Source organism: Geospiza fortis, unplaced genomic scaffold (genome assembly GCF_000277835.1).
Source record: "Geospiza fortis unplaced genomic scaffold, GeoFor_1.0 scaffold381, whole genome shotgun sequence".
NCBI lineage: Eukaryota > Metazoa > Chordata > Aves > Passeriformes > Thraupidae > Geospiza > Geospiza fortis.
This window is the reverse complement of record NW_005054348.1, coordinates 3,694,727-3,706,842: the sequence shown is the minus strand read 5'-3', so window position 1 is coordinate 3,706,842 and position 12,116 is coordinate 3,694,727. Positions and strand designations below refer to the sequence as shown.

General features: G+C 42.5%; 1 protein-coding gene across 1 annotated transcript; it reads left to right on the top strand.

The window, feature by feature from the left end:
- Positions 1-1,048: 1,048 nt before the first annotated feature.
- Positions 1,049-4,844, top strand: SPRTN (SprT-like N-terminal domain). The gene is made up of 4 exons (XM_014307926.2): positions 1,049-1,145; positions 1,935-2,063; positions 2,815-3,082; positions 3,379-4,844. The coding sequence occupies exons 2-4, from the start codon at positions 1,950-1,952 to the stop codon at positions 4,101-4,103; spliced, it is 1,107 nt and encodes a 368-aa protein (XP_014163401.1). The 5' UTR covers positions 1,049-1,145; positions 1,935-1,949; the 3' UTR covers positions 4,104-4,844.
- Positions 4,845-12,116: the final 7,272 nt, after the last annotated feature.

Here is a 12,116-nt window from a genome sequence, read left to right as displayed (position 1 = left end):
GGGGGGGGGGGGAAGGGCCGGCACCCATGGAGCCGCGGCGTGTGGCTGTCGGTGTCGGGGAGGAGCTGTCACTTGTCGCTGTGCTGCTCCTCGCTGTGCCCCGCTAGCGCCGTGCTGGCGCCATGGCTTCTCTTCCCGGGCACTTGGATGTTCCGCTTCTCTGGTAGAGCCCGTACGGCGGGACATGAGCTGGTCCCTGTCGTTGTCTCCCTTGCCTTGCATCTGTCATCCCTAGCAGCCATCAGTGGCTTTCCCCAGGGTGCAGGCAAGCCGGAGGGATGTTAAAATGGAAGAAATTACTTGGTCTTAGATAGTGTGTGTGGAAACCTCACGTACTCGTGTTGCTGCTCTGGTTCTCAGTCTTTATGATAGTGTTACTGCACGGCAGATACGCAAATATGAAGCAATAATAGTATATTTGAAACGTGTGGAATGGGCTAGGAATATAGAAGAAATCTGAGGTTAAACCCAGGAATCTTTGAAGTGCAGTCTGCAGTTCTGCAGCAGATGCAGTTGCTGGCAGCTGGAGGCCGCCTCTTATCCTCTGCTGGCTGTGGTATTCTTTAGGCATTTGGAAATAGTTGGATACTGCACTGATAGAGGACTAACTCAGTAGGACTAACACAGACCAAAAAAGTGGTATTTCCTGGATTAGTGCACAGAAGTGGAGGTATATGTAGATTTGGTATGGGCCAAAAGTTGATGAAGGGTGGGGAGTGAAATTGAAACAACCAGCAATTTAGTCAGCGTTTGCTGCTGTGACTCTCCAGCCTCTGTGCATTGTATTTTAGTCTATCACAAGTTCTAAAGGAAACATTCTTCTGCCTTCAAAACAGGTTTTTCTCCTCTAAGGAACATGTGGGTTTTTTTCTTTGCTAAACGATGCTGAGTTTTTCAAGTAACTACTCAAAGGGATTTTATTCCATGTTCTGAGTGACCTAGCATGTGTTTGTAGGGGATGGCATTTTAACTCAAATACTCATTTTTCTTCATGTGCTACAGAAACAAATAGATTGTTATATTTTCTTTCTTCTTTTCCTTTCAGCTCTGCTGGTATCTGTTCATACCACGAAAGAAGTGGGTTGTGCTCCATTCGTCTCAGTGAGCCGCTTCTAAAGTTACGGCCAAGGAAGGACCTTGTGGAGGTATTTCAGCATGGCTCATGAACCTGCACATGAAGTGTACTGTGCCCACCCCCCCACTTCATACAAACATTTTCGATTTCATAGTGGGATTCTTTTATGCAGTAACTTATAGGTCATGAAATAGTGGTGGCTTTACTGTTAGGTTCGTGTGGCTTTTGTTGCAGTGCCATGGTAATCTTTAGTTTTATGTTTCTAAGTGGGCAACTCCACGTAGAAGTCTAAGTCACTCATTTATTTTATTGACTTTATATAGAGAAAAAAATCCCAAGTTTTTGAACTCCTAAATTATTCTTTAATATTCAAAGCAAACGTGGACTGTAGTTTCTAAAGGGCCAGCAGCAGAAATTAAGGATATAGGATATGACTTAACATGACATTTTGTTGCTCCTTGGGCCTCTGCCAGAGCTACTGCTTTGAGCTGGCTGAACATTCACTTTTGCCTAAGAACAGAAATGCTGTAGAGTTTCATCTTGCTCAAAAGTGGCTCTTTTTGGGGGGTGTATAGGGGATGATGTCTTTAAAGATGTGACTTAAGTTTGAAGATTATTTCTTCTTTTTGGAATGCTGCTTATTGGAGTGATATTATGCAGCATGTTTTAGTATGTGGGAATAGGGGTAATTTGGTTTGATAGATCAAACATGTTTTTATGACCCAGACCGAGTATGTGAATAATCAAAGATAAGATCAGTAACCACAATCAATGTAGAAGAGTAAAATAATTGCAGCTTAACCATGAAACTGAAAATGCAATGCTTTTCTGTGACTATCTAATGGTTGCATCATTGCAGACGCTGTTGCACGAAATGATCCATGCCCTGCTCTTTGTTACTCATAACTACAAGGATCGTGAGTCTCACGGACCAGAGTTCTGCAAGCACATGCGTCGCATTAATCTCTTGACTGGAGCCAATGTCACAGTAAGAATAATCCTCTCCACCTGATTTAATAGAGCTTTCTTCCTGGTTTGCTGTTTCAGTTGACTGGTGCAGAATAAGTAATGTTCTTATTAGACACTCCACAGTTGGTACCAATACAAATTTGCATCCAAGTGTGTGCCACTTCCATAGTTATTTGTTGGGGATAATGATGGGAACAGATTGAGGAAGATGTGGTGAGCTGTTAGTCATGTAATTTTCAGATGTGCTCTCTGTAAGAATTTTTCTTTTGTGGTAAACTAGAAAGAGCTGAAATAGTAGCAGGGACAGAAGTGCTCCATATGAAGAGCAGTCAAGATTTATGTCAATAGAGAGTAATGATATTTATGTTAATATTTAAAAATAAGGTGTCTAATAAGATGAATTAAGGTAATAGCTGAAAGGAGAATACAACACTGGTATTGTTTGCAATGCATTCTAAACTGTTCATCTTCTAGGTGAAATTGTAGATAGATTTCCAAAGTGATTTTATTGCAGTTCCAACAAGATAACCAGGACATATTCATCCACATTCTATCTTTTTTTTAAAGCTTTGTTTTAATGGTAGCTAAGTGTTGATCAAATTTTACTCAGGTCCAGCTCTTCTAACTGCTAATATAAAAATAACAGCAGTAGTGGAAGGAATTGAATGGAAATAGATTATTAAAAAAATATTATAGAGCTAGTGATGCAAAATTTGTAACTTCCTGAATGACTGTTTTTTGTGGGTTTGTTTGTTTGTTTTTTAACGTAGATCTATCACAATTTCTATGATGAGATTAATTTGTACCGCCAGCACTGGTGGCGATGCGATGGCCCCTGCCAGAACAGAGCACCTTACTTTGGGTACGTGAAGCGCTCCATGAACAGAGCACCCTCTGCACACGACTTCTGGTGGGATGAACATCAAAAGACCTGTGGGGGCACGTTCACTAAAGTGAAGGAGCCAGACAAATTCTCAGAGAAGTCCAAGCAGAAAACTCAGACGGCAAAACCTCCACATTTCAAGTCAACTAACAAAGGTATTTTATAATTTTTTTTTCTTTTCTGAACTGGTTTTTGTCCAGACATTTTCGTGAACAAATATGGACAAAACACTACATAAGCTTGGTTTAGATGTTGCTGTTACATAGACAAAGAACAGGGCCTGTTTGTTTGTGCACTCCTAGGCTGCTCCTCAACTGAATTGTCTGCAAAAAGTTTAGTTTGATGCATTATTTTCAAGCAGCTGATTTCTTTTGTGTGAAGCACCTCAAATAATAAGCCCATGATTTTTTAATGAAAAAATTATTAACTTATTTTGAATCTGATTTTGCAGGTAAGACAGAAATGCATGGTAATTGCAAGGACCTGACTCCTTTTAGTGGGACGGGGTATCGGCTTGGAGGAGGAGACGGTGTGCTTTCAGAGAAAAACACAAACGCCAGCAGCTCCACTGCAAACAGTGAAGCACACGGCTCACTGCATCGTTCAGCAGTAAGGACAACACCAATCCCTAAAAAGGAGATTAAACTGGAAAAATCACCCCATGGCAGCATCTTTCTGCTTCGTACCAGTAGTGCCAGTGAGAAGAGCAGCTTAGCTTTAAAGCCTGAGTTTCCAAAACCCTCTGCTGCTGATACAGAAGATGATGAGAACGACTGGGGGTTGCCTGCTAGGATGGCTCGTGTTGCTGAAGGAACATCAAGCCAAGACTCACCAGTTGGCAAGAGGGCTATGCCATCTTCTAGCTGGTCACCAAAACGAATTTGTTTGGAGCAGACCCCAAGAGCTCAGGGTGCATCTGAGAAAAAAAGCTTAGAATGTGCTAATACACTGCAGCGATGGCCAAAACAGGAAGACAAAACTGCCTTTGAAAAGTATTTCAACAAAAAGGGGGGTACTGATGTCACTACAACTACAAAACCCAGAGCTGAATTTACACAGTCCTCTGCAAGTCCTAGCAATCCTGTGAGGCAGGAGAGAAGAGTCAGTTGTCCTGTCTGTGAGACTGATGTTTTGGAATCTGAAATAAATGAACATCTTGATTCTTGTCTTTCGTAGAACAGCAGAAAGTTTCTTAAAAAGATAAACCAGGGCTGGAAACATTGTTTGAAAGGTAATTTTTGCTCAGGGTTTGCTTAGCTGTGGTTAAACTCCATGTGCCTGTTCTGAAATGGAATTAAAAATGTAGCTGACCTCCATATCCTCACAGTAGTAAGTAAAAATTGTGTAGAATGCTGCTAGGAATACTGGTAAAGACTGTTCCTGGACATGTCATAAGAGCTCTCATGATTTCCCAGTTAAACTTCCTTCAAATGCTATATAGGACAAATAAGGATTAAAGTGACATTACCTGCCAGTCTTTATTTTGCTTCTTCTGGAAGTCAGCCAGGTTCATGGTTAGCAGGCCAGTCAGTTGAGTACTAAAGCCATTGTGGCATGAGAAGTTATGAGTGCCAGCCACATGTGTTTTCTATGTGAGCTGCCTGAAATGTTCTCTTGGTGCACTAAGGTATTTCATGGGTTAAGCATTAAACAGTGTGATTCCTTACAATCAGTGAAACTGATTGGATGTTTGGTTAAACATAAAAATTGTTTTATATAAATAGTTTTTAAACAAAATAGTTTTATATCTTGTTACTGTAATTTTAAATGGTTGTACATATTTACAGTGTTACTGCTGCACTCTTTAACTCACTTTAAATGCTTCATATTTTAAAAAATATTGACACTACAGAAGTTTAATGTAAATTACTTTGTTCTTGTGTACTCTGAATAAATTGTTACTGAAGTTTAAATTTCCACTAAGCCTGGCCATTTTGTGTCACTTACCACTGGGTTCCCCTGTATATAACAGTCTTGTTTATTAGAGCCTTTCTGCATTAACACTTTTCCTTCTTAAATTTCCCTGTAAAAATAGATGCTGGTGAGTACAGATTGCATCAGCTGCTGCTTTCTACATCCTGTTTTTAAAACAGTTTCACTATTGTTGCATTTCTGTGAAAAAATTTTAGGAATACTGATAGTAAAACTTGCTTTGCCATGTTAATTTTCCATACTTTCCTTCTTAAAGCTGCAGCTGTCTATCAGTGTTTCCAGTGACATTTTCAAGGCCAGGACTACCACGAAATATTTGTATTATATTTTTAGGATAAGGGTGACAGTTGCACCACAAAGCATCTCTCACATCATGAAGCATTTTTGAGAGGTATTTCCATTAAATTGCTCTCTGCAGTTTCCTCATTTGTCTTTCTTACTGTGACAGATGTGAGTAAAGGAGAAGGATTGTGGGTATTGTTAAATGTGGGGATTTTTCCTAATGTCTTCTTTTACTTCTGAATTGTTCATTTGAATGACAAACAGAAAACGAATGAAGAATTTAGTGAGTAGTGTAGCCTGTTGAGGGGGGGAGCTGTAGGCAAGTCTGTCCCTCATATACAAGTCCTAAAATAGATCATTGTCCAAACAATTGAGCAATTCTGGATTAGCTATGGAAAAATAGCACCTCTGTCATGTGTTTTTACAAGGAAGTATTCTAAGACTAGGATCTCTTTTATCCAGAGAGGAAGGCTTTGCAGTTACTATTTATTGCAGGCTGTTACTAATGGGTCATGGCCACCTTTGTTTTGGGTATGTTACTACAAATGCTGTTTCTGTAAAGTGTTGTGCTTGAATACAGTGTCCTGCCCACAAGGATAACAATGACTACCACTATGTTTTTTAAATACGCTGCTCAATTTGGGTCAAAGATGAGAAATTCCATCCTCTCTATCAGTTGTCTTTGTCCTTGAGTGAGTTTACATACTGCCTGGAACAACACATGCTGTCAGTGAGCCTTGAACAAATCCACTTCGCTGAAATGCAGCGTGAGTTGCCTGAATGGAAACTTGAGAAACAAGTTAATAGACTCGATTTCTGAGGCAAGGCAGCTGTGAAGGAGGGTCAAGTGTGTGTGTGCATCTTGTCAATAGAAGGTTCTGCAAACTAAAAGCCATCTCATTTTGAGGTGACCTGCTAGGATTGCTCTGGATAATTCAGAGAGGAGTTCCAGAGGTTAAAACTACCTAAGTCAGGGTTACTTGGCCCTTTCATTATTATCATAAGAGACTGCTCTTCAGTTGCCTTGAAACTGGTTATCAGGAAGAAATCCTGAAGGTCACATATTACCAAGTATTTTTTACTTTATGGAAATGTTATCTAGGAAGTTTTCGTAACAATTGAGTTCTGATGAAGCAGTGGGAAGAATTTTTCTCAGGGCTCCTAAAATGTATCAGTATCTTGCAAGAAGATGCAATATAAATAGTCTGGTTTAGAACATATTCTAACAGCAGCAGTGTGCGTTCATGTCTCCTTTAGTCCAACCTCTATTTGTTTTCACCTGGCGTATTTGGGTCACATGGGAGAAGTGTATTCTCACAGCTGCTTCAACCCTAATGCCTGTGCATAAGCTGATGGCAAGGCTATTTACATCTGGGTGCAAACAGGCCCTCAGGCAGGGCAGGGCCTGCTGCTCAGAGTGTGGAACCAGGAACCTCTTACCTGAGCCCCCTTTCTAGGAACATTTCCCAAGAGAACAACCAGAGAAATATTGCTTATTTGGAACAGGCTGTGCTACCTGCCTCTGGGCCAATGTAATGAATGAAGGTCACCAGCTAATAATCTAGTACAAAATGAAAGGCTAGAGAGGGCTTAGGCATAACTGGACAAGAAGTGAGTAATAATTCCTGAGGTGCAAAGTAGCTGTTCAAACTTCAAACTTCCCTTGGTGCAGCAGGAGGACACTAAATATCTTGTGAGGGCTTTCTTCCTCATATGTTCTTCTGGAGCCCCTCAGTTCTGCATTTTCCATACACACAGCATCTCTTCAAGTAAAGCAAGATACACTTTACTGAAGGGTTAACAGCAAGAAGGCATCAACAACAAGTTTCTGAGGAAAAAAAACGATGGACATCTCTTCTGAGTGGGTGGAGCAATCCATGGTGATGGTGGGACGATGCAGACTACTCTGGCTGGAGAATGTTAAGAAACTGCCACCACAGCAGTTTGCCTCAGCACTGCTGGGTCTGGTCATCCTAGAACACCAGGTCTGTGCCTTTTGTTGAATCTTGTCACCTTAAATTGAAAGGCCACTAAAAGGTTGCACCAGGTGACCTTGTGAGGTTACACATCCCACATCCCCCTGTGAGCATGTTTGTTGCTGCCTGGTCTTCAGCAGCTGCTCCCTAACAGACAGCCAGTATTCATCAGTTTTACACTCCAAACTGAAATACCCAAGTTCTTACTTGCATCTGGATTACTACAGCTGTCTTGAAGCCTTGGGATTTAATAAACTATTTTTAAAAATATGAATGTAAAGAGTATGCATAAAAATTACCCTTGAAGTGTGGTTTGTGGGCAGACAGGCCATGAAAGAGACTTGCATTTCACTTTATGTGGACATATGTGTGTGTGATTTCACAGACTCCTGCGTGTGGAAAAAAAAAAGCCAAGACCCCAGGAGCGTTGTGTGGAGCTTTGGGATCCTTCACCAGGCCGTTAGGTGGCACTCCTTGCACATAAGGAATTCTTATTTCGTCCTCTCCAACCTGCGCGGGCAGAGAACAGAGTGCAGGACTGCCGGCTTGTGTTTTGCCTACCCTGCACTCCAGGCTTAACGTGTACCAGCAGCAACACTGACTGGATCACAAACAAGCTAAAGGAGGAGGAACTGGGCGGGGGGGGAATATCTGCGACTAGCTGGGAAACAAAAAGTAAATTCATAGCTAAGTAGATTCCATGAGTGCTGCAAGAAGGACTGGGAAGATGAAAGAGTAGCTTGTTTTTTCCACTTCAGGGCTCAGGAGTAAGCCCAAAGGCATCCTTTTGTGGGTTACAGACACCACACTGCTTGCATCCATTGCAGTGACAAAGCTAATTTTCTGTCATCATTTGGCATCAACACAGCTCTGTAAGAGATGCAGGACAGTTTAGGAAGTCAGAGGGGTTTATAAAACACAGAACTCCTGTGCTTGGCTAAGCCAGGGAGCCAGAGGGGTGTAACAGGCCCAGGGAAGGGTAGTGTACTACAGGTGTGAAAGCTTAAATGGGATGTGGCCATGGCCTTAATTCCTGTTTCCTTTTAGCTTCTGCCAGGCCAGGCTGCTTCAAGACTAGATTAAATTTCTAAGCAGGTGCAGCAGCTTGGCCTCAATAGCTCACCCTGTCTCTGTTCTATCCATCACCTTTCATTTACATAATTTCACCTGCTTTTTTGCCTTAGTATATCTTAGACGTGACATTTCCTAAACTGTATAACAAATAATCTTTGAAGGGGCAAAACCCAACAAGTCAAGTATTTGGCTTTGCCATTGCTTAATTTAAAAGGAGAGATTGCTTTATTTTTTTTTAACTGATGTCAATCTCTGGATCACAGCTTTTGTGTTTACTTCAAGTACCTTCTCTTCAGAGAGCTGTCATTAGTGGCACAAAAAGTCTGGGGCAAGACATGGGCTAGAGCTCAGTGAAGGCCTGCTACAGGATATCAGCTATAGCAATATGGTTTAGTTGGAGGTTTAATTCTTCTTGTGGCTTCAGTAAGCAATTTACAATGGCAGGAATGGCCAAAGGGCCTCTCCGCTCTTACCCCACTTTCTCCCCACTGCTTTGCTGCCCTGTCTTTGTCTTCCCACTGCCACTGGTCTCTTCCCTGGAGTATCCCAGTAATGATCTGCTTTCTTCCCCAAAGGATCCCTTCAGTGGGTGTGCTGCCACTGATCCATAAGCAGTTTTTGATTCACTGGGAAGGTGTTGTGTTTGGAGGCAGGCACAAAGCTGAAGTGCAAGTGACTCATCTGGAAGGTGCCCTCCTGCAGATGCCAGTGCAGCCTCTGCAGGGTGGGACAGGGCCTGGCTGCAGCCCAACAGCAAGAAAAGCAAGAAAGGCTCCCTGGTGTGTCCCAGCACCAACAGCAAGGAAAGGTGCCTGGTGTGTCACAGGAGCACAAGGCTGGGCATGGGCTGCTCCGGGTACTGTGGCTCTGCAAGGACATGGCACAGATCTGGGCTCTTCTGGCAGATGGCAAACAGAAACATATCCAAAGGGAAGAGTCATCCTGAGGATAAGCCAACATCCCAGGGGTTTCAGAGAGGGTGGCACCCATACCAGGTGCCAGGAGTATGGATAGCTGCAAGTAAGGGACTCTTAAATCTGCTCTGTTCCCCAGGCTGTGCTGCTAAGAATCCTTTGGGCCGTTCCTTTGATTTACATTTAGCAGTACCTACATGGGAAATTTAACTTAAAGAAGAGAAAAATTTTCTTTCAGCAAGGGTGGCTGAACATGGGAACAGGTTTTCTGCAGAGGTTCTGGAGTGTCCATCTTTGGAGATACTCAAATCCCAACTGGACATGGTCTTAGGAAGCTGGATTTAGGTAACCTTGTTAAAGGGCAGGAGAGCTGGAACAGACCACCTTCAGGAGCCCCTTCCCAATAAACAGCCCTGGGTTTCCACCTAACAAGCCCAGGAGCACTTCAGGTCAAATTGAAATTACAGCTGAAGGCAATTAAGGTCCACCTGCTTGCCCTTGCCCTGGTATATCCCAGAGGTGCTGACACCATCTCTGACCATCAGCTGATTTCCAGCTGGGCATTTCTTCCTCTCCCTGCAAGGTTTGCGTGGGCAGCTCTCATCACTGCCACCATGCAGACCCTGGGCATGGGGGATAAGTCTCCTGTCACATCAGAGACTGGGGGACTCCAGGCAGGAGCTGGGCATGTGCCAGGACACAGGGACAGGTACAAGAAAGCTCTGCCCTGCCAAGCCTAATTGCTGAATCCTCTCCAAGTCACACTGTGGGGGGGAGGATTATCAGCCCTGCAGACAGCATGAATGAAAACTCAGACTTAATAAACTCTGAATGTACCTAGAAATTATTTAGAATGCCAGAAAAGCATCCCATGAGAGGAAATGGGAGGTATTCTGTGCACTGCAAAACCCGAAGTCTATCCAAGCTATCGGGCAGCCTTTCCCAGGCAATATGGCAGAGTTAAGACAACTCTGCCAAGAGGTCTCACACCGCAGGACCTCACCTCCTCTCTCCAGTCCCAGGAGCCTGAAGCATTTCTGCACACCACTCCTGGTGTCCCAGGCACAGCCTGGCCACAGCTGGCCCCCTGCTCCCTACCTGCCCTCCTGGATTTGTATAAGCCTTGGGTTTATCGTGAAATACGTGCCCTCCCTCCTTATCTCATTGCATAATGTTCCATGGTTGCAGAGCTACAGCAGCTTTCAGCTAGATACAGTCATTTCCTAATGTGCTATTTTAAATAAAGGGTTAAAAAAGCCCAAAAAACAAATCAAACAGCTGTAATGTTCTTAAAGTGCAGGTGGGAAAAAAAATAAAAGTCGTCAAAGAAGTTTCAAAATTGCTACCAAAGAGCCCAAAACTGCTCTTCTAGATACAAGAAATATTTAGGATTGAAGAGAGTTAACTTTGTAGTTTCTGCTTGTTCATTAAAACATGACTGTGCAGAACATGTGTCCAGCACCACATTACTCACTATTATGTTGTGGCTGGGGAAGGGGAAGTGAAGGGAAAATAAATATGCCTAATGTGACAGCTCAAACTTTGCTCTTTGCTATCAAGAACACCATCAACTGGACTCTCAGAAAACAGATTGTTATTAGCCACGGCCCTCTGGCAAACATTAGCGGTGTCCACAATCACATTTTCCCTGAGGAAATATTCTCTTTTATGTCCAAAGATGTTCTCAAGTGCTCCTATAAAAACAGTTCTGAAGTATCTTTTGGCTCTGGTAACTCATGGTACAGCACTCACCAGAATTTTATTTTTCAGATCTAGGGGTAGTGGCATTTAGTTTATTTCTGTAGTGGTTGGTTGATTCACTCCTATCTTACTGCATGAAAAAAATTCTCAGGATTCCAACAGCCATTAATCCAGACCGAAAATTCTAGTTTCCTTTTGTTCCTTAGAGCTGCCACCATGTCTTCTGCTATGATGCACCTTTTCACTGCTGTAATGCAATCTTTTTCACTTTATAAAGCTTGCTTATATGCAGTAATGTAAGCAAGACACATTTACAACCAAAGTGACTTGCCTTCAGATAGTTTTGAGAGGTTTTTATTCTTGGATTTTGGTTAATCCTTGCTTTCTTTAGGTAGCAAAATACAACTCACAACCCAATATGATATTCAGGCACTAGGCTTTTCATTTGTGAGTAGGAGTCAAATCTCTACACTTTAGTTATGATGTCTTCATCTTTTTGCTCTTAAATAAAATAAAACAGAACCACATCGGCCCTTGAAACAACTCCGGGAGAAGAACTGGTTCCACCCTGGCAAACCACACTGACACAGACAGACAAGCCCACAAGGAGTGCTGGATATTCAGAATATTCAGAGATTAAATTTTACTTCCTGTCTCCAACAGTATTTTAAAGAAATAATGTGTTTCAGTGCAGACACTGCCCTGAAGCATGTGCCTTTTATCATGGCTTGCCTGTGTGTGATCCTGGTAAGTTGTTAGCCCATCTCTGTTTTACATCCCTCCCACTCTGATGTGAGGCATGCCCTGCAAACTTTCAGCCATATGGAAAGGACAGTACTGGGCTTAGAGGCTAAACGAGCCAGTCACCACTTCCAGCATTTATCACCATGTTACAAAGGTAGTTATCATTATTTCTCCAGAAAATCCCCTAAACTATTACCATTGGAAGTTTAATCCTAAACTGTATATTTAATAAGGGGAAAGTCCAACAGCTTGCTTCTGGAATACAGACAAGAAAACCAGCTCCTAGTTCAAGTAAAGTTATGAACATCTCATCTTCAGAGATAAAAATATGCTTGTTTGCAACACACATGCATGAAGAAAAGGATGGATGGGATGCAGCAACTGTCTTTTCTGAGACAAACACACTGTGCATTCCTTTTCCCCACACTTCATGTTCCTCCCAAAGCAGACATCTATAGAGTGTTTTTAATTGCACTGTCCCATATTCCTCATACCACCCAACATGTTGTATCTTGGTCTCATGTGCCAGTCTCTCCACATCCTACCTTACCATTTCTATTCAACTC

Excerpts from the sequence above, each read along its gene's own strand:
- SPRTN (XM_014307926.2), top strand. The coding sequence starts at position 1,950 with ATGATCCATGCCCTGCTCTTTGTTACTCATAACTACAAGGATCGTGAG. Across the intron at positions 2,064-2,814 it reads TGACTGGAGCCAATGTCACA|ATCTATCACAATTTCTATGA; the intron begins GTAAGAATAATC and ends TTTTTAACGTAG. Across the intron at positions 3,083-3,378 it reads TTTCAAGTCAACTAACAAAG|GTAAGACAGAAATGCATGGT; the intron begins GTATTTTATAAT and ends CTGATTTTGCAG.